General features: G+C 38.3%; 10 protein-coding genes across 10 annotated transcripts; all 10 read left to right on the forward strand.

The window, feature by feature from the left end:
* Positions 1 to 206: 206 nt before the first annotated feature.
* TM35_000016930 (ubiquitin hydrolase) lies at positions 207 to 2,861 on the forward strand (the record flags this gene model as incomplete). The annotated part of the gene is made up of 1 exon (XM_029021374.1): positions 207 to 2,861. One exon carries the CDS (start codon positions 207 to 209, stop codon positions 2,859 to 2,861), a length of 2,655 nt encoding a protein of 884 aa, XP_028887882.1.
* An 898-nt stretch (positions 2,862 to 3,759) lies between these two features.
* On the forward strand, positions 3,760 to 5,823 carry TM35_000016940 (putative chaperone protein DNAj; the record flags this gene model as incomplete). Its single annotated transcript, XM_029021375.1, has 1 exon — positions 3,760 to 5,823. One exon carries the CDS (start codon positions 3,760 to 3,762, stop codon positions 5,821 to 5,823), a length of 2,064 nt encoding a protein of 687 aa, XP_028887883.1.
* A 366-nt stretch (positions 5,824 to 6,189) lies between these two features.
* On the forward strand, positions 6,190 to 6,906 carry TM35_000016950 (chaperone protein DNAJ; the record flags this gene model as incomplete). Its single annotated transcript, XM_029021376.1, has 1 exon — positions 6,190 to 6,906. The coding sequence occupies one exon, from the start codon at positions 6,190 to 6,192 to the stop codon at positions 6,904 to 6,906; it is 717 nt and encodes a 238-aa protein (XP_028887884.1).
* A 230-nt stretch (positions 6,907 to 7,136) lies between these two features.
* On the forward strand, positions 7,137 to 8,513 carry TM35_000016960 (uncharacterized protein; the record flags this gene model as incomplete). The annotated part of the gene is made up of 1 exon (XM_029021377.1): positions 7,137 to 8,513. The coding sequence occupies one exon, from the start codon at positions 7,137 to 7,139 to the stop codon at positions 8,511 to 8,513; it is 1,377 nt and encodes a 458-aa protein (XP_028887885.1).
* A 432-nt stretch (positions 8,514 to 8,945) lies between these two features.
* On the forward strand, positions 8,946 to 9,857 carry TM35_000016970 (uncharacterized protein; the record flags this gene model as incomplete). The annotated part of the gene is made up of 1 exon (XM_029021378.1): positions 8,946 to 9,857. The coding sequence occupies one exon, from the start codon at positions 8,946 to 8,948 to the stop codon at positions 9,855 to 9,857; it is 912 nt and encodes a 303-aa protein (XP_028887886.1).
* Positions 9,858 to 10,385: 528 nt separating this feature from the next.
* On the forward strand, positions 10,386 to 17,861 carry TM35_000016980 (uncharacterized protein; the record flags this gene model as incomplete). Its single annotated transcript, XM_029021379.1, has 1 exon — positions 10,386 to 17,861. The coding sequence occupies one exon, from the start codon at positions 10,386 to 10,388 to the stop codon at positions 17,859 to 17,861; it is 7,476 nt and encodes a 2,491-aa protein (XP_028887887.1).
* Positions 17,862 to 18,550: 689 nt separating this feature from the next.
* On the forward strand, positions 18,551 to 20,014 carry TM35_000016990 (uncharacterized protein; the record flags this gene model as incomplete). Its single annotated transcript, XM_029021380.1, has 1 exon — positions 18,551 to 20,014. The coding sequence occupies one exon, from the start codon at positions 18,551 to 18,553 to the stop codon at positions 20,012 to 20,014; it is 1,464 nt and encodes a 487-aa protein (XP_028887888.1).
* An 859-nt stretch (positions 20,015 to 20,873) lies between these two features.
* On the forward strand, positions 20,874 to 21,818 carry TM35_000017000 (uncharacterized protein; the record flags this gene model as incomplete). The annotated part of the gene is made up of 1 exon (XM_029021381.1): positions 20,874 to 21,818. The coding sequence occupies one exon, from the start codon at positions 20,874 to 20,876 to the stop codon at positions 21,816 to 21,818; it is 945 nt and encodes a 314-aa protein (XP_028887889.1).
* Positions 21,819 to 22,311: 493 nt separating this feature from the next.
* On the forward strand, positions 22,312 to 24,780 carry TM35_000017010 (uncharacterized protein; the record flags this gene model as incomplete). The annotated part of the gene is made up of 1 exon (XM_029021382.1): positions 22,312 to 24,780. The coding sequence occupies one exon, from the start codon at positions 22,312 to 22,314 to the stop codon at positions 24,778 to 24,780; it is 2,469 nt and encodes an 822-aa protein (XP_028887890.1).
* A 731-nt stretch (positions 24,781 to 25,511) lies between these two features.
* Positions 25,512 to 26,885, forward strand: TM35_000017020 (uncharacterized protein; the record flags this gene model as incomplete). The annotated part of the gene is made up of 1 exon (XM_029021383.1): positions 25,512 to 26,885. The coding sequence occupies one exon, from the start codon at positions 25,512 to 25,514 to the stop codon at positions 26,883 to 26,885; it is 1,374 nt and encodes a 457-aa protein (XP_028887891.1).
* Between the last annotated feature and the right edge of the window lie 155 nt (positions 26,886 to 27,040).

Raw genomic sequence — 27,040 nt, forward strand, 5'->3', positions numbered from 1 at the left:
TCTCTCTCTCTCTCTCTCTCTTTGACTCTTTTTTTTTTCTTTTTTTTCTGTGTGACTGGATGTGTGCGCTTCCATTGATGAAGGATATTATTTTTATTACCAATATACATATATTCTGTTTAACAATAGTGTGGAAGTTGTACTCTTTGTTTCGTTTTTTTACTCATTCCATCCTTCTCTACTCCGGACTATTTCTATCCTCAGAGATGCTGCGGAATACATACTGCTTCTCCTATGAGGAACGTGAAAAACCGCCTCCCTACAGTGGCCTTGTGAACCAAGGAAGCACATGTTATCTAAATGCCGTTATTCAAGTTCTCTATCATTTGCCGGCTTTTCGCTACAGCATTTACTCCATTGAAGAACCTGAGAAGCACTCTATCACTTTGGCATTACGAAATATATTTTCTCAATTAAACTGTTCATATTCTTTTATTTCTACAAAAGATTTGACAGACGCATTCGGTTGGGAGGACAAGGAGGCATATATACAGCAGGATGTGCATGAAATGATGCAAAAACTTTTCCAAATCTTAGAACGTGTATGTAAGAATACACCTCAAGAAAATTTTATTCGTGATCTTTTCTATGGTGAAATAACATATATCACACGTACAGTTGATGGGGTGGATCACACTACATATCACAAAGAAGGTTTTTACGATATCGAGTTGTCTGTAAAGGACAAGAATTCAATCTATGATTCCCTTGATCAATGGATACAACCTGAACGTATGGAAAATGTATCATTAGAAATTGAAAAAGGTAAGCCTAGTAGTGTACATGTAGTTGAAAGAAAACAATTTTTTTCACGGCTTCCACCTGTTTTATTGGTTCACCCCAATCGTGTTTGTTTCTCTACAGAAACTTGTGAAGTGTTGATGTTGGAAAACAAGTGGACCTTTTCAAATTCTTTAAATCTTGAATCATACATTTTTTCGGAAGGTGGTGATAATGTGAAAGATGTGAAAAATTTGGGAACTAAATATGAATTACGTTCTGTTATTATTCATCAAGGAGGTGCCCATAGTGGACATTATCTTTCTTATGTTCACATTGGAGAAGAATGGATTTGTTTTAATGATAACTCTGTTTCTAGAGTAAATGAGAAGATTGTTATGCAGGCGGCCTATGGTGGAAAACGTGGTTACCTAAGCGGCTTTTCAAATGAGCGAGCATCACTTCTTATGTATGTTAATAAAAAAAAATCTGATGAAATTTTAAAAGAGAAACCTATTCCTAAGCATTTAAAAGATGTTGCAGAGAATATTAATGAGCTTAATAAACGCAAATGGGATGAAGCATATACTAAAAAAGAATATTATTACCTTAAAGATGGAGAAAGACTCATTCATGTATTAGATGGTTACGCAAATAGAGGATTAAAATCGTCACTATTTTCTTCTCTATGTACTTCATCTATACAAGATCTGTATAATACTATTGCTGCAGAAATAAATCAAACTGCTGATAAATTTCGTATTTGGGTTTACCCTGAGATTCCCATTATGAAAAGTGGTTGTGGTATTCTTAAAGATATTACAAGTATAAAATTCTTTTTTTTTGTAGAAAGTTTACCGAAACCAAAGGAGGAAATAGAGGCACTTTCTAAGGACTATTTCTTTGCACCTGTTCGCCTTGTTTACGAAGACACTTTACGTTTTTATGGTATTGTCCACAGTAGAGAAGAACTAAAAGAACTTATGATGGAAAATAAGGAAAAAATGAAGTGTTTTATGTGTACTTTTCCTCCTACTGTATATGAGGTATCTGTTGATGAGGTTTTGATAGGTAGTAATCTTATTCTATGTCCTGAATCCGTGTCGAATAAAAGTTTGCTGTATATTTTACAACGTCTTTTATACAATGAAGTTCATTTGTTTTTGCTTGAAAATAAAAATGCAAACAGTTGGAAACCTTTTGGTAGTTTTCAACTTGATAATAATACTTCGTATGAGGATCTTCAAAAAGAAGCCTTTCGACTTCTATCTCTTGCTGGTTTACATCTTCCACCTTCACCGGAGTATATTGGATTTCACTCTCAAATTTCTTCTGATAGTGCAGTACCTTCTCTTTCTATTGCTCCACCTATTTCTGATAATGGTTGTACAAGTACACTTGGCTCCATATTGGCTCACCAAAATGAGATGGGATGTTTATATGTACAGATACTCCCACTTCCTTTATCCTTGTTGGATGTTTTACGTGTAGTAATATTTAATGTTGGAGGTGGATTTAGACCTTTGGTCTTTATTGAGAAGAAAAACTACACATTGGGTGAATTGTTTCGTATTACGTTAGATCAATATGGCTCATATCTTTCTCCTGAACTTGTGCAACGCATCACACGAAGCCTTCAAGAAAATATTCCAGCACTTCGTCTCCTTTCATATGAGGAAATGTTACATCTTAATGTACAAGTAAATAACGAGGAAAGGATACCGCTAACTCCTGGTTATTACATAATTGATGTGTTGGTGGAAGTTAAGGAAGGATTTTCTCTCATAGATGTATTGTTTTGTTCTCGTAGAAAAAAAGAGGACTATTTTGGATTTCCAACCAATATTCCCATATCTAATACATATGAGGAAACAGGGGAAGAAATTGCCCGACGAGTGGCAGATAAAATTAAGGCTACTGAGGAAGTCGCTGATATTACCCTTTGGATTGTCGCCATACGAGAACAAAAAGGGTTTTATCACACTATTGGGAGTAAAGATTCATTGAAGAGTGTAATAAAGAGAATTTCTAGTGAAGTAGAATGTTTTGTTATTGATCGACCACGATCTTTTTCTTTAGATGGCGTTGAAAACTCACATCAAAAGTCTGAACAATCGATCGTTATCAGAGAAACTTCTTAATCTAAATTTTTCCAAAATGAGGAGTACCCAAGAGGAATCTGTGTAAAATACAGAGACAATGTGGATGGATGAAACACATGAGATGAGGTGAAGTTCTTTCTGTTTATTCTTATTGTTCTTGGGGATGGTGGTGAGAGAGGGGTGTGATTCATCCACTTATTACTTATTTTTACGTGTGTCTGCTTTCTTGCTAACTTCTTATTTCACCCACTTTTGCATATTCATGTCCTTTTTTTTTTTCTTTCTTTTTTTTTTTTTCGTTATGTGCCAATGTTTTCACGTGAGTACTTCTAACTGTGTTTTTACTTTATTGTGCTCACTAAAAAAAAAAAAGAGAAAAAAGTTTTTTTTTTTGTTTTTTGTTTTGTTTATCCAGGACTTTGGATTTAAAGTCCATTTTGTTTTTGTATTACTCTTATGTTTCTCCTCACACACTTTTTTTTTTTTCTTTGTTCGTGCTTCCAACTTGCGTGAAAAAAATACACAAATCTTACGCGCTTGGTAATTACAATCACACTGGTTATTCTATCCTTATAGGTATTCTTTGATGCGGTGTCTTTCTGAAAAGCACACCCAAATTACCTCTCTCTGCTGCATAATAAAAACATAAAAAAAAAAACCCTTAACATTTTCTCTTTATCATTAATAAGAATACTAATGATAATTAGTATAAATTGATAGTGGAGAGGCCTACTTCCTGGGCTTAGTGGTTTAAAACACAACGAGTTACAGGGATAAGATTTAAAAAATATACTAAATAATTTTACTTTCTCACCCTTTTCTTATTCTTTCTTTTTTTTTTTTTATTTCGTTTTTTTTTTTTTTATTTTTTTTACGAAAGTAATTTGTGTAGACTATTCTATTCTTGTAGAATAGTGGGGTTGGTAGCATTGAGAAAATGCCTCCGAAAGCAGTCCCTGGGAAGGGAAATAAAGGTGATAAAAAAGGTGATGAAAAACCAAAGAAGATCGGCGCCCATCAACTCGCTCTTAACAAGGCTGTTGAGACGGCTGAAAAACTATACAAACAACATGAGCGAGAGCGAGCAAAGATAGAAAATGCCGATCGGGCAGCCCGTCAGGATGCTTCACTTGATGCAGCTGTGGAGAAGGAGCGACTGCGAGTTGATAGAGAGGAGTATGAAAAGTTTGTGAATGAAATACTTGACCAGGAACAACTTGCCTACAAGGAATATGAAAAACATCGAATCTGGAGTCATATTCCAGATGCATCAAGACTTCCTAACGTACGAAGTGAGAGTTCTATCAATACGTTCCTTAGTGTATGGCGTAGTGAAGAACAAGAATATGATGAACATAATCCAACTGTTACGATAGTCGCAAAACGTGGATCTATTAGTTCTCAATCACACAGCTATCGTTTTTTTAACAGTGAACTTGGTATTACCCCTGCCGCTCGACGGAAGATGTTAGAAGGCGATCTTAAACAATGTGTAGAAGCATATGAATTAACAGAAGCTATTCAATTAGAAGCCGATCGTTCTCTTACTCAACGCAAAAAAGATGAATTAAAATTTTTTACAGAAAATACAGGTAAAGTATGGGAACAAGTACTTTCTTCTTTGGATTTTGTAACTATTCACACTTTACTCGGATATGATGTTATCTTGGATGGTCCAGATAATGAATTTTTTACAATGAATGTTCCTACTGCAGATCCTGTAGTAAAATTTGGTCTCTGGGTAAAAGTAAAGGAGACTACCCGTAGTTTCGCTTCTTTGGTTTTTCCGAACATTCTTGTGCGTCTGGACCCAAAGTCAAGCGCTTTACCTAAATTACCAAAAGCATTGGGATTAAGTAAGGAGAATGTTGCCTTACGAGTTATTCAATTGGGATTTAATCCATACAGTCATTATAGTTCTACTGGGCATGAATATTACGCGTTAAACTGTGTTATTAAAGTAGACCTTTTGAGTTTTACAGAACGACCAAAACAAAGCGGGGATTGGTTATACCGATCTGAGACTAAGGAAGCTCATAAGCTACATATTGTACCGTATCCTCCTCCAGTAACGGAAAATGTTGAAGAAGATCTTTCACTTCGCATTTCTTTTGAAGTTTCTAATACCATTGTTATGCGTCAACCAATGCTTCTTATTGGGAAATGGATAAGTGAGTCACAAGAATGGGAACCATGCAGTCATACATCTGTTGCAGAAAATAACGTTCTTGACGGTAGACGTTGTGTTTTTTCTACAGCTGAATTTGCGACCTTTGCTATTTTGCAAGAAAAAGGATTTGATATCCCATATGAACAATGGCGATTACAACCTGCCGGATATGATGAAGTATTGATGGTGTTGGAAGGACGTCGTCGCGGTGAGCCAAGTGACCGTGAATTTCGTATTCTTATACAAGATACACAATGTAAGTTAATTGCTCCAGAAGATCCTGAGTTAGCGTATTTGCGTGAAAATTGGCTTGAACCTGCAACACTGGTTCGTTTACTTTCACAAGCAGGGTTTAATTTTGCATTAGAAGATGATGATGCTGCTTTTCTCGAAAATATTGTACCGAAAAATTTTGAATTAGAAGAAAAAGCTTACGCTGATATTGCTCAGTTCTGTCTCTTTTATGCTATTGCTAGTTCTTCTCATAATAAATGCGGGGAGGATGCGGATTTGGCTCTTTTCCGTATCTCCAAACAGTACCGTGCGGCAGACCATGATGGACTGTTTGAGGTCCCATTAGATAATGACTCGGAGTGGGACAGCGTGCGGTACCAGACCCAACGCTGTGCCTTTGCGGCCTTTAAAGAGTCGGATGAAAATCCAGATCTTCGCATTCTTGATGGACATGAATCGCATCTCAACTTGTACACTCTCCTCCTACATGAAAAAGGTGAGGAGGTACGTCTTCAGTGTATTCACAGGACAAACTTTCTTTTGCGGCGCTGTGTGTTTCAGCTGCTTTGTCTAATTAGACCGCTCACGTGGGGTTGAAAAGAAAAAGAAAGAATAGAAAAAGAGAAAAGAAAGAAAAAAAAAAGAAGGCACACATACAAAAAAAAAAAAAAAAAAAAACCAAATCAAAAACGAAGAAATGTGTGCACAAGGGACATGAACGATGTGAAGAAATTGGAAAAACAAAAACAAATGATATGTACAGCTGTGATAGTTTCGGTTCAGAAACTCAACGTATGGCGTTAAAAAAAAGAAGAGAAGTTGTTTTATTTATTATTGTTTTCATTATTCTCATTATTATTATTTGTATATATTTTTTTTTCCACCTCTTTATTCTACCATTTGCTCTTTGTTTGCTGTCTGTTTTTTTTTTTCTCTTTATTCTGTGTTATTGTGAGTGCGTAGATGCGCCGCACAGCTTTGCGGCGTGTCTATGAGAAGTTTGAGGGTGGTATCTCTGGTGATAAAGGGTACATGACATATCAGCAAGCATGTTCTATATTTGGGTTTCAGATGAATGATAGGCTGGAGGCGAAGGAGATTAAAAAACGTTTTAACAAACTTGTGCTTCAGTATCACCCCGATCATGGAGGCACAAGTGAGCAATTTCAACTTCTCCGTGAGGCGCATAAACTTTTACTGACACATAGGCATGATAAAGGAGAGAATGCTCATACGAAAGGTACTGAAGTGAAGTTTAGGCGTATGCATTACGATGAAATGACAAATACGATCCATCGTCAGACTGCAGATAATAAAGAATACCGATCTTTTGGTATGCGAGATTTTGTATTCTTCTTTTTCTTTGTAGCATTTATTTTCTTCTTTTACTTTTATCGAGCCTGGCGAACGCAGATGCAAATACTTCGCAGTCGTTGGAGTTATACAGAAGATCGTTTAACTACGGAAGGATCCCGCAATGATGTGGGGGCATGGCATCCCTGGAGATCTGATCAGGCAACTCGTGATGTTATGGATGATATTGGTGTTTTGCAGGGAAGTATCAGACAGGAGGTGTTAGAGGAGAAGCGGCGACAGGCGCCTATGGTGTATGTACCTTGGCAACCTGGTGGTCCTTTTGCCCGCGGTGAACGTAAATCAACAGCAGAAGAAGGGAATTGAGAGTGTAGCACCTGCGGAAGAAGTAAAAAGGGTTTAGTTGGTGTTTTCAATTTACATTATTATCACTATTATTTATTTATTTATTTATTTATTTTTCTCTTTCATGATTTATAGGATCATGAATGTGTACATGTTTATGAAACTGATTTCTTCATAATATTATACTATTTTTCTCCGAGGTATAATACTTTCTTTTCTTTTTTTATTCTTTTTTTCTTTTCTTTATTAGGATGGAGGGAGAAAGCTGTGCATCCACAGAGGAGACCTCTGTAGAGGTAGGAAGACTACAAGAGGAACTTAGCAAGGCCAAGGAACGACTTCAGCAGTGGAAAGAGAAAACACAAATTGGGGTAAATGAATTACGTAGCCGTATTGTAGAACTTACACGAGAGCTAGAAGAAACACGAGCAGCTAATGTACAACTAAAGGAGCAACTAGATAATAAAACAGAAGGAGCTAATGCTGCTACTGCTACGTTTCTTTCTACTCCTTCTCCCCTAACGAACATTTTAACAAGTTGGATAAATGATTCTACTGATATATTTACTTCTACATCACTAGCAAAATCAAGTATTGCATTAGATATGGTTGCTTCGGTTTCATTGGAATTTGATAAGTACAAACGTCGTACAATTCAAACTTTACGAATGCAAACAAAAAATTTAGAGTCATTACAAGTAGAACTATCTGATGTCCGACATCAATTAAATAGTGCTCTTGATGATCTAAATGAACGAAAGTGTGCTATAGAGAGTCGTGATGAGGCAATATCAGTACTGCAAAACCGTCTTGATGACCTTGAAGCAACTAATGCACGACTTGAGTCAACACGAGCAACAATGGTGAATAAACCAAACATGGAACAAATTGATGTGTTTCAGGAAAGGTTGGAAAAAGAAATTGAAAACGTACAAAGAGAATTTGCCTCTCGTGAGAGTATTATATTTGATCAACACCGAGATGAGATTGAGCGGCTTGTGGCTAAACATGATGAGGAGGTAGCTGAACTACGTGCCGAATTGGAAGATAGAAGACTTGCAGGTATGGTTGTAAATATGGAGGGACGATCAAATAATGAGGCAAGTGAGGTTGCATATGCAGAACTCATGGCTGACTTTGAGTCTCTTCGAGACGAGTTAAAGGTTACACAAGATGAGAATCAGAAATTATTGAAAAAGTTGCAAGAAATGAAAGAACGATCGGTATGCAGTAATGGTAGTGTGAGCAATGAAAATAACAGTGGAGGAGTATTACGTGGATCTCTCACGTTACCAGAAGCGCTTGCACGTATTGCAGAGCTTGAAGGTGGTACAAAAAGACTATCTGATGAGTTATGCGAAGCGAAAAAACGACTTATTGCGACGAAGCATCAAGCCAATAATAATAGCATGAATAACAACAATAAGGATAATAATCGTCCACAAGTTTTGGAGGGACAACAACTTTCTTATCTAAAATTTATTGTTGTGAAATTGCTTTGCGCTAATGGGGACGTTCATGTATCAATGAATTTATTTCCTGTACTAAGCACACTTTTGCATTTCAATTCTACAGACTTAGAGAATATTTATGCTGCAAATCCAGATTGGGTGAAAAGAAAGTTTTAAAAGAAAAAAAAAAATTCTCTTAGTTTACCGTTGTTGTTGCTTCTTCTTCTTCTTCTACTGATACCCCTCGTAGAGGTTGTGGTGATGATAATATGATGTGACACGACCGATTGAACCCATACTCTATATTAGTATGTGAAAAAGAGTGGAGTTTTGCTTTTTTTTTTTTTTTCTTTGCGCTTTCCACATGTCGTTTACTCTTGGATGACTCTTTTTTTTTTGTATTGTCATGACATTTTTTTTTCTCGTCCTTTGTCTATGTGCTATAATAATAATAATTATTATTATTATTACTATATTTTTTGTTTTTTTGGGGTTTTTTTTTTTTCTTTTTTTGTTATCCTTCTCCTCTGTGTATGTATTTCTGCCTTCACGTTTCTCTTGTGCTGTGTTTATGTAGGGTAGGGCAGTTTGTGTGTGTGTATATTAGGAATGCAATATTTGCGGTGCCTGTTCTTGACACCTGAGGAAGCTCTTTCCCGCGAACGGGTACGAAACGAAATTGCCCGTGAAAAATTGTCTGGGGCGCGTTTACAACGTGCGGGTGAGGAAGAGCACTATGAGGCGGAGGTAAAGCACCTAAATGACGAGTTACAGGCGAAACGAGATTCGTTTGCGGCGGTTGCGAGGCCTCTCCTCACGGAGTACGACGATGTGTTCCTTGCGCAGCACTACTACCAGGAGGTGTCGAATATCCTCGAGGGCCACGTCCGGGTGATGTCGCAGCTGGCGGACCGCGAGTTGGAGGGCTATGGCTACGTTGGCAAGCGGCTGGTGGGCGCCGGTCTGCACCTCGAGGCGCTGCGGGTGCGGCTCGCGCGGGGGGAGCCCTTCCGCCGGGAGCTCTCGGCGGCGCTGCGGGGGGCGTCGAGTCCGGACCTCGCGGTGGTGGCCGCGCCGCTGATGGCCGTCGGGGATCGCGGGGTCCCTCCGCCCGCGGCGCTGCGGGCCACCGGCTTCGATCTCGCGCGGGCGGTGGAGGCGGCGGGGAGCGGGCCGGCGAGGGGCCCACCGCGCGGTTGGCTCGATCTCCTCAAGTTCCGCACGTCCCTCAGCCCCACCATGCTGGAAATGCGGCAGGCACAGGCACGACGGGCCGCCGCCCACTTCCTCGCACACGTCGAGAAGGGCGAGTACAGGCAGGCACTCGACGTTGCAGAGACTATTCATGCAGAGGCAATGCGTGAGGGTGTACCAAATGCAGAACTACTAGATAGTGCCTTCACGGCTTTTAGGAATACGGTGCTTCCAGCACTGGCAGCAGACATGTTCTTGCGCTATTCAAGAGCATCACTTGATTCGGCTCGCTATGCTTGTGTGGAAAAGATGTTGATGGAGGAGTAGGATCCAGAAGAAGTTGGGAAAGTTTTGGCAAATACAAAAAAATAAAAGAAAAGAAAAAACGAGAAAAGAAACGGATGCCCTAACTTTTTGTTCTTCTCTTTATTTCGCTATCGATCCCATGTTCTTTCTGTTTACCGTATCTTTCTTTTTTTTTTCTCTCTCTCTTTCTGTCGTACAAATACAGACAGACAGACAGAAAGATACACTTACGGTTGGGGTATACGCATGCATGCACTCACACATGGCACCTGTATTACAGTATATAATGTGTTCTTTTTTTTTATGTTTTTATTACTAGTGTTCTTTTTTTTCTTTTTATTTTCTTTTATTTTCTTTTTTCTTTATACAAATAAACAAAAAAAAAGATACAGAGAGGAGGAGCTGTTGGTGTTGGTAACGTTCATTACAATTTTATTTGGAAAGGAAGGTCTCAAGTTATTTATTTATTTCTTATAAATAAATAAATAAAATCATCATCAACGATAACAAGGACAAGAGCAAGACGAATTATTTATATTTTTTGAGTATATGGCTCAAGTTCTTGGTGCAGTTAAGCAAAGACTGTGCGCAAGTCAAAAAACGCGTTCAGTAGATGTGCTTTTAGAGGCATATGAGGTACTACAGAGATATGAGTCTGGTACTATGTTTAGTGCTCTTTCAGAATCTTACGTACCGATTGAGTTATATATACTCTGCTGTGAAACTGCAATAGAATTAGGTAAATGGGATATAGCTAAAAAATGTTTGAAAACTTTTTCTGATAAACGAACACCGACAAAAGCACTGGAGTCTCGAGCTTTATACTGTGATGCTCTCGTTGCTCTTCACAATATTCCAAGTTCATGTCGTGGTAAAGCAAAAATATCAGCACATTTACAGTGTGCTAGTAAAATAGTGACTGGAATAAAAATTGTTTTAGAGGAATGGCCAAAGGAAGCGCATACACTTACAATAGGGGTTGAACATTTATGGTTGTCCATTAGAGATCTCTTTAATACTGGAACATATGAGAGTGTAGTGGATATTATTGTATTTGTTGTTGCACTACATGAGAAACTTTTATTAGGTGGACCTTTTTCACATCTTCAGTGGATTCTTCGATATGCTGTAAGTTTAAGGGGTCTTGGCCGATTTCAAGAGGCAGTAGCTCAATTAACTACAGCGTCAGATGTAATATCTAAAGTAGGATCTGAAAGACTACAATTACAACTTTTTAGATTTCAAATACCTTTTTCAGCTAATTTACCAGGTTTTCGCCCTAAACAAGATTATACAAAACCTGTAATGCAAGGTATATATGCAGTACAATCTTTTTTCTGTGGTATTACAGATGAGCATGTTTCTAGGATGGAACTTATAGCAGCTCATGAACGATTAATTACTGATCCAGAGAAGAAAGAAGTAAAACCAAAAGGAAAGAAAAATGTAGAATCTGAATTTACATTTAATGATCCAGCACTTGTTATGGATGTTCTTAGTGAAGTGGTTCTTGGACTTGCATTATGTGGAGCAGATGAAACATGTAGTGTTAGTTTATCTAAGGTACTACAAAGTGAAAGTGTTCGTCCTCGTTTATTTGGTGAATATGCTCAAGCTATTCTTAAAGCTCGTGCTTGTGGAGCTCTGGATGCGACGAAGGCATTAGATGCAAGTTATTTAACAAGAAGTACGGCAGAAGCACTGTTCAAGTGTATTAAAACAGTGGAAGGAACTATGGATAGCGCTCGTATGATTGAAGATCCTTCTGAACGTTCATACACGTTGGAGATTGGTTGTGTTATTCTATGGAATCTTTGCCTTCCATTATTGCAGCCAGAAACACGTGGAAGATTGCGTCACACATTAAAACGTATATCATTACTTTTGGCAAATCATGGTTCTAATTTGACCAGACTTCTTGTACATGTAGCCTATGAATCTAGTTTAGTTGAATTTGAGGAAGATAATTTAACCACTGCTATTGAGCAAGTTGACCGAGCACTTTCTTTAGATTACTTTGTTGTGAATACAGATGGAAATATTGTCTTTCCTATGGATTTTGCGTTACAATGGTTGAAACGACGATGTTTAGTACGTCGAGCTATTGATACTAGTGCCCTTTCTTCACAGGAAGATCAAGTGATTCATTTGATTGAACAAGCAAGAACAACAGCTTCTACATCTAATCGACTTGTTTTGCTACATTCTGCTGTTAATAAACTTCCTCCTCTTAATACTATGGTAAATATTACTTCTGCAATTAAGGAGAAAACACCGGTACAACGTGAACAAACAAAAAGTAGTAAACAACGTAAACAAGCTACCGTTATAGATACACCAGAAGAACCAACAACACGTCTTGTTACAAATCCTTCGGTGGCAAATATTTACTACTTACTTTTAAAAGAGGCTAAAGAGATAAAGAGTTCATCTATAAATCAAATAATAGAAACTGTAGCAGAAAGTTTAACTCATATTAATATTTTGAAAGAAAGTGATTCAAAAAATTTACTTGTCATGCAGGCAGAAGCTCATTTGAGTATGGCTGAAGTTTTATTAACTAAATCTGAGACCAATAGTAATACTGGAAAAACAAATTCTACAGATGATGCTATGTCTCATATTTCAGAAGCTGCAAAGATTAGTGTAAAATTATGTGCTGCAGGTTATCATGAAGAATGGATAGTAGTAAATGCTTGTCTTTCTTTAATTAATTGGTTCACTGATTCTTTCCGTAAAGGTTTATTTCTTTCAGCTGCAACAGTTCTTGGAGAACTGTATATGGCACTTAACCAAACTCGTGTGGATCCTATAAGAGAGTACAAACTTTTTGATGATATTGGATTTGGATATGTTATGTCCATTATACAAATGTATATATCTTCAAAAGGTGAGGTAAATGGGGAGTTAAGTTGTGAAACATTGGAAGAAACGATGGAAAAAACTTTTCTATACCCTATATGTGAGGCAAATAATCCTATACTTCGAAAAGCATTAGATATTATTCGTGAGATAAAAAGTAAGTGGAGTTTACCTTCTCGAAGAAAAAAATTTACGCTTCTTGATTCCTGTGTTCATAGACTTTTTGAAAAAAATCAAGATGAATCTCATCATCCTCAGGAACTATTACTTTTTTCTTTAGGTCGATTGAGTGGTCCAATCTCTTCTGAAGAAAAACGTCATTTAATTAATAAGGAGTGTTTAGACTTGTTACGACTTGATCCTTCAGTAGAACTTTGTGGTCGTCTCGCTACCCATAGTATGCAAATACCAGAAAATGAGAGAGTAACTCTGGAACTTTGTCGAATTGCAGATCATTTATATCAAAATGGAAAACTTGGTTGGGGAACTAAGATGATTATAAATCCTACTCCAAGTAAAGAAAAAGGAGATAAAGGACATTCAAGTTCCAATGTATCTTCAACAAGTGGTAGTATATCTTGTTCCATTACGTATCCAAAACCATGTGAAGATGATTGGTATTGGTATGCTGTTTTATTACTTTACCAGGCTACTGTTCTTTTGCGTTTGGGAAGTGGAATTGAAAGATCCAAACGTTTGGATTTAGAAAAACGTATTCTTGTAGTTATTACTAATAGTGCTATTGCAGCTTCTCATGGTCCTCCTAGAACACAAATTTCACAAATATCACAAGCTTATCATGCTTTTTGTATAGTTGCTGATTCTTTTAGTGGAGCATCACGTCATTTACTTTTCCCAAGTCTTAAAATGTTACTATCCCCTAGTATAGTAACAAAACTGAAATTATCATCTCGAGCAGGTGGAAATGATGGTTATGCAGATCGTGAAGGTATTTATACTTTATTAACTACAATGGCTGGATATTTTCTAACCGCATTATTAGAAAAAGGTGCCTATGATGAGGGAATTAAAATAATGAATGAACTTCTTAGTGTTCTTCCACCAAAGTATCATAGAGTTTTTCACACTTTTGAAGCTCAATTCCGTTGTAATTTGGGACTTTCAATGTCGCAATTACTACATAAAATTAAAGGAGGAGATCCAGAGACAGAAGCCGCTGTTTGGATTGCTATTGCAAAGAGTGCAGGAAATATTACAGAAAGTACGAAAGCTTGGGTAAAATCTGTTGAAATATTATCAGAAAAACCACTTGAAAAGGCTGATACACTTCTTCAAATGTCAGAATGGATGACAGCTCATAATGCTATTTCAAGACATGAACTTGTTACCCTTTTATTATCAGCTCTTGATGCAGTTGAACATTTTGGTGAAATTCAAATGATTAAAACTTTAAGTGGTAGTACATTAACTTCATCATTACGAAGTGTTCGTCAAACATTAGCATCTTCATTAGGTGGACGTACATTTGCTCTATCTCATGCTTTTTCTACTCGTTCTTATGGAAATACATCTGGCGGTACTCATGAACCTCCATCTCTTCGTGATGCTATGACGGCGATTCGTATTTTGTATTTCCTTTTCGTAATTGCACCAGAAGAGTCAAGTAATGATGGTTCTTTTACCGATAGTAAAATTTCTTGTACGTCTACTATTATTTATTATATATTTTGTCTTTGGCAAATTGTTTCTATTCGTGTACGAGTTCATGATGAGAATTTAGAACATGAAACAAAGAATAAACCATTAGAACTTCCTGAAGAATTTTATGGTTGGCAAGGATTTCGAGTTGATCCTCATTGGGTAGATGTAATACGATCTTCTTGTCCTGATGATGCCACTTATAATACAGTAAAACTTTGGGGAATGCTTATGGAGGTTTGTGAATTTTTTATGCGAGAAAATATGGAACAATATGCATTTATCATTTTTTCTTGGATTGAATTTTCTGTATCTTGGAGATATGGAAATTCTGATCCACGTGCGTTGGCTATAATCCGCGCTGTTTATTACAAATCATTTATGGCAGCTTCTCGTTGTGGATTAGGGAGAATGAGTAATATGTATCACGTGGATGAACCTAAGGCTGAATATTGGTCTAGTATACAAGAGATATTATTAACAGTAGAACCTCCTTTACCTTTTTCAGACTTTTCAGATGGTTTTTTTTCATTTACTAGCTGTAAAGGAACTATATACCATTCTGTTTTAGTGGAAGCGGAAGAACTTTTTTCACTTGGACGTATACAAGAGTCATTGGAATGGAATAGAAAAGTTTTACAATGTGCAATGCGAGTGTGTAGCAATGATACTATAATTCGTTGTCATTTACTGGAGGCGCGGGCAAGTATTCTTCGCGGTGAAGGAGCATATGCGGCTGAACAATTAAGTTTACTAGAGGAAAATTATAGTAAACTTACCTTTCAACTTTGGACAGAACTAAGGTTAATACATTTTGAAGCTTTAGTAAGTTGTCAAAAATTGGAAGAAGCTATTAATTTGGTTAAACAAATTCCAATAAGTCTTTCACTTCGTGCAAATGAAATTAATACAGATTGTGTAGCTAAAGATGTAGTAAAAGATATATTAAGAGATTGTCAAAGAAGAGTTTTACGAGAAAGTGCTCAACTTCTTGTCTCTTTATTTGACCTTCCTTTTCATCGTTTCTGTTGGCCAGGGAAAAGCGAATATACTACCAAAACGTTTCTTTCAGAAGTGTGCGATCAATTACGTGAATTTGGTGATTGGAAAAGTCGATCTATAGCTCTTCGTGTTAGACAGAATTTACGACCATGTGTGGATGAAACTCTTCTAGTTGTGGATATTGATAAGGGTAAAGAAATATTAACTATGTTATATGAAGAGTATTGTGAACTTCTTGAGGTAACAGAACTTGTTCGTCAGGAAATGGAAGCGATGATACCTGTCTCTTCATATACACAAAGTATTGCGGCACAACCTGGTCTTGCCATTGGATTTGATGAAGTATTAGTTATGAGAGCTCGTAATTGTTTGGAACGAGAATTATTAAAAGATTTTATTTTACTACGATACCACCAACTGACTATGGAACAGCTTGGTATACCAACAGGTGGACCTAAAGAATTGGAATCTTCTGTACTGCAATATATGCGAGATCCCAAACAATATGAATATATAAAAAAGAGTGTACAAGAAGAAGAAGAAGATAATATATCTGGGACTGCAAAGAATGAATACGATCCAGAGAAGGAGTTAGAATGTGCGTTAAACCATTTTGGTATTCCAGTAGCATATATGGAAGGTGCATCTGGAGTAGATGCTGAGGCTATGCTTTGGCGTGTTACAAATAGTGGTGAAGGATGTTCACCTATTCAAATGGAAGCTTTTATACGTGTTTCTCTCGCAGAATTTCAACGAAGATTAAAGGCATTTAGTAAAAAGGAAGATTCTTCTACGATAAATGATGGAGAAACAGTAGAATTAGGATCACATTATAATAATATTTTGACAAAAAAATGGACCGTTCCTATTGTTGTTGCAGAACGAGCTCTTGGTCGTAAATATAGTCGTAAAGTACTACAAACAGAGAGACGAAAAGGTAAGAAAATTATTCCTGTTGAAACAACAGAAACAGTTCCACAACCAATTAACTTATGGATAAATGAGAGTAGTAATCTTATACCTGCAATAAAACAAGGTATTACCTATGCATCTCATTTATTAGATTATAAGGAATTAGCAAAATGCTATATTTGTCTAGCTCATTCGCTTATACTTTCAGATATGCCATATGCAGCTGGTACTGCTATTGAATTTGCACAAGCTGCTGAGATGTATAGTTTCATTGTTAATGTTCATGGCGCTCTTCTTAGTAGCTCACCAGAGAGTAATTTTATTCGTTTAGTGGAAAAAATGAAGAGGAACACACCTTTTCTTTTAAATACCACTGCCTTTGATAAAATACGAACTGAATTAATGACCGCCTCAAGTATGTACCGACGGTGTGATCTTGTAGGTCATTGGCCACGAGAGCCAAACAACCCGGATCCTCTTCCTCCTGACTATTGTACCTTTTCTGTTGTGCGTGAGGGTTGTACGCCGTACTTCCTGGTGGCACTTCGCCGCCCGGACGGTATGGTGGACAGTCGCCGTGTGCAGTTGGATGTGAATGCCCTTCTCGGCTGCGGCGATGCCTTTAAGCGGGCGGAGGAACTCCAGCGGGGGGTGTTGGTCCGCCGCCCCTCCGCCTCCTCCGCCCCACCCCCCTCCGATGGCTCCTTCGCCGCCGGCGTTCGGGCGGCCAGCCCACCGACGGCGCCCCTCCTGCGGCGGCTGGAGGTCCTGACGGCCCCGCTGTGGGAGGACTTCCGCCCCGCCCTCGCCTCCCTCGCGCCCGGCTGCCATCTCTTTCTCTGCCTCGACCCGCTCCTGCACGCCCTCCCACTCGAGATGCTCTCACCCATCATCGGCTTCGCCTCCGTGCAGCGCGAGTTGTCGGTGCTGAACGTACGCCAGAAGTTTGCAGCACGCAGCGGCAAGACGCAGTCAGGCTCAACGCTTCTACTCATAGACCCCTTCGCCGAACATGAGGGAGCACTGCAGACACTTGTAGGTCCAGAAAATCGACACAAGTCCACATCAAATGAAATCATTACAGCTACAAAAGAGAGTAATGGTACGTTGTGTAAACCATCATTGGCGTACATGCAACGCTCTCTTGCATCAAATAATCACAGCTCTGTACTCGTAAACACATGTGGGGCTTTCACAGATATTGTAACCCCACAATCACTTGCCGAACTTTCACTAGATCACTTGCAGGTTGTATTCTACACTGAAGGAACTAATGAAAGATCGTTACGTCGTAGACAAAAACAACAAACAAGCAAAACGACACTGAACCTTTTACATGAAAAACAATCTATTTTTTCACTTCTTTTTCTTGCACGAGGTGTTCAATATTTATGTGGCAATGCTTTTCCTTTGTCTCCAGAGGAATGTGACGCCTTAAGCAAACGATGTTTACCTGTTGTTACTAATGGTGGAAAAGGTGTGTACGAAGCTGTTCGTGCTGCTGCAGGGGAGATTATTACTAGTGTTTCTACTGATATAACCCCATCTTTTATCTTTTATGGTGTACCTATATCTGGTAAACAAAAGTAAGTCATTTGTTTTTCTTTCATCTGTTTGAAGTTTTGTCAACTGTTATTGATAATGATGATGTTGTGGCTTCTTCTGCTGATGTTGAGCCATATTTTTCTATCTTTTATTCCTTTGTCTGGTCAGCTGTGATATTATTATTATTGTTCTTGGAAGATGTAAAGAAAAAAAAAAAAGGAAATATATATATATATATATTCCTCGTATCCTTTGTGAATTTACAGAGGAAAAAAAAAAGGATCGGAAAGAATCAACTGAATAAAATGCTATGTACACTTTGATTCTCTTTTTTTTTTTTTTCTTTCCTTGTGTGTGTGTGTGTGTAAATATATATGTGAATAAGTGTTATATTTGTTTCTTGAAATTTACATTGGTTACCCTTTTTCTTTTATTGTGTTTCTTCTCTCTGATGGGGTTATAAAAAATTTTGTACATGCAGGAATTTGTACTTATTTTACCAAAATAAGAGGAATTGTACTCTTTTAAGGTTTGTTAGTAGTACTAGTAGTAAGTAGTGAGTAGTAGGTAGTTAGTTGCTCTTGATCGTTAAAAGAGGGACTGTCCTTTTTCTATATCTTGTTCGAGACGACAGTAGTGTGTTCATTAAAAGGTGACAAGAACAAAAATTTACGAAACAATAACAATAAAAAGAAGGAAAAGAAAAGAAAAGAAAAGAAGATAATACACGAAAAATGGAGTTTCTTGTTGCTGATGCTGAACGAATGTATACAGAAAATGGTAAGCTGCAACATCTTTCGTACTGGTCGTACAAGGTGTTAACACGAAGTTACTTAAAAAGCTACCAAAATCCCCCACTGTTTCCTTATGAAAGTCATTCAGATAATTTTATTAAATCAACAGATTATGTGGATTTTTGCACATGGCATCGCTACTCTGATTTTGAGTGGCTTGCAGCAGAGATGGAGCTAGAGTTTCCTGGAATTCTTTTTCCACCTATTCCTCCTAAAGAGACAGATGGGACATTAGATAAATTTACAGGTTTATTCAACAACACAAAGGATGAGGATGTAACGCATAAGGATCACCCTCTGGTGGGAAAACGTATACGACTTCTACAATTGACTTTAAATGCTGTATCAAAAATTCATGAAATTCATGAATCCTCTATTTTAAAAGCATTTGTAACATTAGATGAACGAGGTTGGTATGCATTTCGAGAGGAACGTCGAGTAAAAAATAAAACTTCTTTATTTTCCTCATTTAAGACGAAAAGTTTTGATTTTTTCTCAAAAATAAAATCCATTGGTGATACAGGAGAACCTCCTTGTCTTAATTCATCCCCTCTTGGTGTACTGTTTGCTCAGCAAAATGACTTTTCAGTATTATTAAATGATTGCTATGTTCAAGTTGCACACATGGTAAAAGACTGTACAGGTGAGTTACGAAATTGGTCTGATGTGGATGCGCTCTGCAAACCCACACAGGGTTCTCCTTTGCCGTGGACAGCGTGTTACATTGGACACCTTGTGCAGCATGCAAAGCAGAAGGGATTGGAGGGAGTAGTGCGGGCTATGGATGATAAATATGCCACTGTGGAATGGAATGGAGAAAATAGAGTCATTTCACAAGTTCCATTAGATGAACTGAATTATCCATCCTCAGGAGTAAGTGATCCGGCAGTATTTGCATTTCAGGAACTTACTGCTCAAATTGAATCCTACTGTATGTATTTGAGTCGTCTCCCAGAGACTTCCACACTAAAGGGTATTGAAGATAAATTATGGTTTTTGTCTATGTACGCAAAGCGATGTTTACAAGCTATTGATCACATAAAAGAAATAGGAGGTCGGTTACAATCCTTAACAAAAGCAACTGATAAAAAGTGTACAGCTGAGCAAACACAACGACTTGAACAATTGAAAGAAACTCTTTCAAAGAGTTCATCACGTCTTGTTCGTGAGTACAACAATTTTTATCGTCCCTTTATGAAGGAGCTATTACTAGATGTGGCGCGTAAATTTGGAGAGGTTTCAGTCATGCTTATGAGTGATACTGAATGGAAAGAACGTCTTTCAAGAGCAGATTCTTTATTAACCCTTCAGTTTGATTTTACTCCATTAGATGATGATGTACAAGGCTCAATTGCTGAAGTAGAGGAGGATAATACATTATCGACTCATCCTTCTTTTTCTTGAGAAAAAAATGGGAAAAGTTACTTTAAATCACCTTTATCAGAGACATTATGATCAATGATGTTGACCAGCATCATCCTAATCAACAATGGTAACAGCAGTGGGAAACCGTAGTCTATTGTGATAAAAAAAAAAAAAAATAGTGTTATCATAGTTCTTAGTTTACATAAGGCCAAGTGAAAGTATATTCAGTGAAGGATGTAACGATTGTGTCTAATGGTGGTGACTATTTCTTATTTAGCGCCTGATATCCTCTCTCTTTCTCTCTCTCTCTCTCTCTCTCTCTATTACATCTGAGAAAGAACAAGAACGGTTTGAAAACAATTATATGAGAGAAAGTAGGAAAATAAAGTTGGTATTGAAACAAGAAAAGAAAATATAAAAAAAAAAGAAGAAAATAGTTTTTTTTTTTTTTTTGCTGCAAGGCGTGACGTTATCGTACATTTTTTTTTTTTGCTTAAGTTTTATTATTTGTTTTTTTTTTTTTTCTTTTACATTCGTGGGGGCATCAAATATCGTGTAGAACCCTCTGAAAGAGTAAGTAAGTAATTGGTGCTGGAAATGAAATGTGCGGAGTAATACAACAGAAGCGAAATACATCAACGGGGATACTGTGGGGGAACGTCAAAAAGTTGATTAATGGACATAATTCTTCTGATAAAAAGGAAAAAAAAAAGGAAAAAAAACACATATGATTGTTGGAGAAGCAAAAAAATAAAAATAAAACTCTTTTTTTTTTTTTTTCATTTTCTTTTCATTTGAATTTGTATCGTTTTTCTTTTGTTTATTGTAACTATAGCTTGTAGTGAAGAGTAGTTGAAAACAAGAACAACAGAAATAAAATAAAGAAATAAAAGGTTAAATGAACTTTGTTCGCCGTGTCTTTACAAGCAGTCCTGCGTTGAGTGCGCTGCCCATATCTGAGACGCCAGCGTCACTCAATTATGCACTCTCAAGCTTTCGCTGGCATTTGGACTCTCGTTCACCCAGTAAGGCTATTCTAGTTCACGATTTTTTATCATCATCAGCTTCCTGGCAACAATTATTGCACGAGAGTCTCGGTAGACTTCCTCTCTCACAATTAACACCTAAAGTTCCACTGGAACTCTATGCAGTAGATCTACGAGGACACAACTTCTCTAAAACTCTGCCATGTCCTGCAGATGAAACAAAGTTTACATTAGCGTGTGCTGCTGATATTGCGTTACATCAGAAGCAAATATTACGAACAGATGCGAAATTGGTTGGTATGGGCTTTGGTGCTCTTGTTGCATGCCAGGCTGCGCTTCATTCCCCTCACTCTGGCTTTGATTCTCTCACGCTTTATGTGAATAGCCCTTCACAGTTGATGACATGTGACCCTTCACACTACTCTCTTCCTTCTATAATTGGTAGTGTACCTAAAGAGATTAAAACCCTCAATGAGCTCAATCAGTTTCTTCTGAAAAGGGTGCCAAATACGGTTGAGAGAGCTCTTATCTTTTCTAACGTGGATCAACTGGATGGAACAATTGATTTTCGTTTTAGCAATGAGGTTTTAAATTATCGTAGTCCACTAAAATGGACAATGGATATTGATGAAAGTGTCATGTTCACAAAACAAGTGACAGTATTTTATTGTTCTGATGAACCATTCCCAGAAGAGGTTAACAATAAGTTTATGAAACATTTCCCTAAAGCAAAATTTGTAAAACTTGAAGGCACACAAGGTGGGGATCTTTCTGGTTTGTACGCTCAGGGTCCTTATGTCGTTCGTACCCTTTTAGAATCGATGGACTTGCTTGGTGAAGTGGAGATGGAGGAATAATAATAATAATAATAATAATAAAGGAAAAAAAACAACAACAGTGAGTTAGGAAACGAGTAAGCGATAGTTGATGAGTGAAAATGACAATCTTTGTTTGTTTGTGTTTGTGTGTGTGTGTGTTTGTATGTTTGTTGTGAGAAGCCTTTCCAACCTGGGATATTGTTCCCTCTTGTTTTACCTTGTGCATTTCTTTGAAATGAAGGAGGAGGCAGTATACATATGTGCAGCAGGTATGGTTTTTTTTTTTTTTCATATTTTAATTTCTCTCTCTTTTTTTTGTTTGTACTCTTATTGTTTGTATAACTTTTTTTTTTATTTTATTTTTTTCTTTATTTAATGTATTTCTATTAATTTTTCTTCTTTTGGTTTCTTATTATTATTATTATTATTATTATTATTATTATTATTATTATTATTATTAATTTAAGAATTACTTACAGTTACAGCCAGTGATATCATAACTGCTTGCTGCAAATAAAATAGGAGTTTGCATATGAAGAACTTTCCTAATCTACTGATATTACTCGTATGCCTTCTTTGTTGTGCCGTTCTTCCATCCGTGGCCATCCACGAGGATGAGCAGGGACTTCGGGACTGGATTCTGCGTTTCGTCGGTCATGTGGAACACGCTGTTCACCATCCCGGACTAAAGATGAATCAAGTGTATTTCACATCCTCACAAGGAGCTGTTGCCGCAGTTGCACTCCGTGATGGGGAACTGCAATGGCGAACCCTTTTTTCTGAATCTCAAGCTTGTATCGCAGCAAGTAAGCGTGGAGTAGTGGTTTCTTCTCCTTCTGGAACAGTACAACTTCTTGATACTGCAACTGGAACTATTGAAGCCACTTATAAACTTTTGTTGCCAAAGGGAACTAAAGTTATGACCTGCACCTTTATTGGAGATGATATGAAGTTTGCTGCAATGGGTTCATCAACTGCCTACCTGTACAGCATTGAGGCGACAACAGATGATGAAGAGATTAAAGCAAGTAAAGAATTTCCTATTCCAAGTGATACCCACAACATCCGCCTTGGTGGTAATTATTTATGGGTTTTACACTCTTCAGGTTCTGAACGCTACTCGCTTGAAGGAGAAAAGGAGATAATAACTGCAGAGGGTGGAAACAGTATAATGGTATCAAAATCTGCTGAAGCAGTTGTACTTTCTAAGACGAAAATAACAACGATACAAGATGCTGGAAAGACGGAAGGTATTGAATGTAGTAACTGTGGCGCAGCTATACTTGTTAATCCTGCTGGAGCATTTGAAGGTTATGTTATGACTCAAGCAGGAGTGCGCAATTTTACAGTTTCTTTTCCTCATTCTAAAGTAACAATTTCAGAAAACAGTGGACGTACAGCAGTTAATGCCCCGACGGTGCTTCTCGCAGTCTCAGATGCTCAATACGGTGCATGGGCGATTATTCGTTCTTGTAATGGTCATCTTCTTGCGGTATCGGAGCGCAGCGGTGCGGTGTGGGAACGCATGGAGGGACTTGCAGAAATTGCCCATACAGTGATTGCTGATAATCCAATACGTGATGATCATTTTTCTTTTACAAAATTGGCATTAGCAATATCTGAATATGGTGTTTTATATGCTATTCCTGTTGCAGACAAAGGACAAAATTTGCGTGTATTAGCTGATGTATCAGAGATTATTTTGAGAATGACGAATGCTCCTTCAATGAAGGATGTAAAGATTGAAGAACTTTTTCTCTCAAGTTCAAATGTCGTCGCAGTTGTGGTTTCCTTTGGTAATACACAAGTAACTATTTCTATTAATACTGCTACTGGAGCTGTTTTGGAATCGAAAAAACATGAAGATGTATTGGTTGTTACACCAACATTTGATGTAACAAACTCCCTAAAAGTTAATGGAACTGTTCCATTTCCTGAACTATATGTTTACTCCTTAAATGCTACTGATGGTCTTATAGAGGGATATTTGGTTTCTTCTTCTTCAGATGCTATTCCCCTGTGGACGGTACGTATGCCATTCCCTATTATTGCTTACGCCAGTGGTGAGGATGCACTTCGGACGTCTGTTGTGAACCATTTGCGTGTTTTCCCCAATTTGAGCAGTAAGACGGATGAAGTTCGCCGCAAGTACCCTACCCGCCACGTTCTCGTGGTGGCGCACTACGAGCCCACGGAGGATGAATTAAGTACACTTGTGGTAACGGCGATTGACACCGTGACGGGCAGCGTTCTGGCGACGGTGCGGCACCGCAACGTGGCGGGGCGGGTGTCGCTGGCGGTGGTGGAGCACGCGGTGGTGTATTATTTCCTCGACGCCGCGGTGGTGCGGCACTCCGTGGGGGTTTGGGAGTTGTTTGAGGCCGCCGCCGGCCCGCCGCTCCGCCGCGATGCGGGTGCCACGCTGCCGCTCGTCGCCGCGTCTTTTGTGCCCGCCGCCCGCCGCGCCTTCAGCGCCCGCGCCGCTCGACCGCCCGCCGTCGCGGTGGCCGTCCGCGGCGTTTACGGCGTCCACGGCGGTGATCTCGCGGCCATCGGCGTCACCACGTCGTACGGCGCCATCGCCCGAAAGGCCGTCGTGCTCGCATTTGAGTCCGGGAGGGTCGCAGCCATAGAGCTACGACGTCTCCTCACGAACCCAGACGCAAATAATAACAATAATAATAATAATAATAATGCGGAACAACAGCCACCGTTAACGCATGTTTTTATCGACAGCACTATGCTCCTAACTCACAAATACCGAATAGCCCGTCCAACACGTATAGCCACAGCACCAACAAGTCTAGAGAGCTCGTGTCACGTACTGGTGTCAGGTATGGACCTTTTCTATGTGCGGGCATCCTCTGGTAAAGCGTTCGATCTTCTTAATAGCGACTTTAACAAGAGTCTACTGATTACACTCACATGCAGTTTTGGTGTCCTCTCCCTGGTGGCACGCTACTTTGTCAGAAGGAAGGGACTCAATCTCCTCTGGCGGTAGATACAATAGCAGAAAGAGAGAAGGTAATTCCAGAAAATTCAAACAAGAAAAGAAGCAAAAAAAAAAAAAAAAATAGAATCAAAAATAAAAACATGAGAAAAAAAAATCAACAAATTTGGGAAACGAACCAGAAAATGAAACGATGACAAGGAGGAGAAAAATAAAGGAATAAGAAAGGAAGAAAGTAGAGAAACTCAGAAAGAGAGAGAGAGAAGAGGAAGAAAGAAGGAAGGAAGATGAAGAAGAAAAGAATAAAAATTAAATTGAAGCATGTCGTGAATAGTCGGTGTGAGAAGTGTTGGATATCTAGAAGGAAACTATTACCACCAATAGCGAAAAAAAGGAAAAGAGAAAGGTAAAAAAAACAAGGTCTGGTTGAAGAAAAAGAAGAAAAGAGTATTCATATGCGTTTTTTTTTTTTTTTTTTTTTCTTTTTTTTTCTCTTTCTTTTTTCTTTCTTTCTCTCACTTAGTGTGTGTTTCTATTTTTTCCTTCTTTCTTAATTTCTGCACTCGTCAAATATTTGTGCTTTACAAAGAAGTAAATTTTTTTTTTTTTCTTTTAGCCAAGTTATACTGAATTGTTTGACTTTTTGTGACTATTTTGGTCGTTTTTTTTGTTCTTTTCTTTTTTTACTTCTGCGTGCCATAAAAGAGAGACAATAAAAAGAGGTGGATTGCGAGTGTGTAATAATCTGCCATTAGACGGAAAAGAAAGGGGGATAACATCATATGCCATATGAGTTTATCAAACCGAATAAAGAGAAATTAGAAGATGGGGAAGATGCTAAAATTCAACGCGAATTAGTTTTGTGGCAACTTCGGATGCGTGAAGAACGACAACGGCGCCTGCTTGCTGCTGCTGAGAAGGCGGAGCGAAAACGAGAAGTTGCCGTTCAGTCTGAATCATCGCATTCGATTACACATAGCAGGCAAGAATGTGGTGATCAAACACATCCTTGTAAAAAGACAATATCACTGCAGGAATACCGAAGAGAACTGGATGAAGTGACTCATGGTATACAGAATGCTAAAAATCCACCTTGGTACTCAAATGAACCTAATTGGAAGCGAAAACAAAAGAAAAAAGGCGGTGTTATATACCATGAGGCACGAAGTGTTGTTAAAGAATATATTCATCGTCCTTTACCATCTTCAAAAATTCCGCAAAGAACTCCTACGGGAGCACTTCAAGGGTATAAAGATGCACTTGCATTGACTGCCCGATTATGTGATGATTCATCTCGTACTTCATCTTCCTGGCACAAAAAACCGTTACGAAGTGTCAGCATTATAAATCGTAAGAATTCAGAATTAAGAGCATCTTCTGTTGCAACGACGCGATCAGCGGAGCTTAGAAGAAGACACACAGATTCTATTGCTTCAAGTCTTAATGGTGAGAATACACAGGCCCCATATCTGCATAAGTCTAACCGGAATGATCATGAGGGTCATCCAGGTAGTCTTTCTCCTCCGTCAGTATTAGAACTAAAAGAAGATTACCAAAAAGCGATATTACAACATCATAAAAAACGACAACAAAAACAAAACATGAGAGATGGAATAATAAGTGGACAAAATGGGGATTTACAGCCACAGCGGAGTGAATCATCTTTTTTCTATCACAGTGGACGAAGGTCTGCAACGCAACCTATGGTTTCATCCTCCCCTGTTAATTCTCCCCAACCGCGGCAACCGACCCAACCGCCGTATTCCCTCTATAAGGAGGAAACAGTAGCCTTAGCTCCAACTCCCATGGTGAAAGTTGCGGTGCCAACAGAAATAGTTGTATCTCCTCCCACTCCTAGTTCTAATTATATTGACAACGCTTCTTTACAACACAAGGATCTTCCCAGACGTGAAGTGTCACCGCTCTTGACGGAACTCCTCAGTAAGATTGTGTTACCCAAACCCTCGCTTTACCGACCTGACTTGTACCAAGGACAGACAGTTTCAGATACCATAAATCCAGCGACTAGAAAAGTAAATCAAGGAGGGAAACCCTTAGAAGACACAACATCAGATGTTGCACGTGGTCTTTTTTCTGAGAATTCGTTAACCATTAAGTCAATGAATGATACGAGATCCATAGATCACTCATGGTGATAACAAAAGGTATATATATATATATATATATATGCGCTTGTACGATCAGAGTTATACAATTATGTGAAAGAGAAATTATTCATAATCTGACCGTTTTCTTTCTTCTTCTTTGTTCTCCTTCTTCTTGATGTAGTTGCCGGGGAGAGAGACTTTTT

This window comes from Trypanosoma theileri, assembly GCF_002087225.1.
Source record: "Trypanosoma theileri isolate Edinburgh chromosome Unknown TM35_Tth_1_V1, whole genome shotgun sequence".
NCBI classification, from domain to species: Eukaryota; Euglenozoa; class Kinetoplastea; order Trypanosomatida; family Trypanosomatidae; genus Trypanosoma; species Trypanosoma theileri.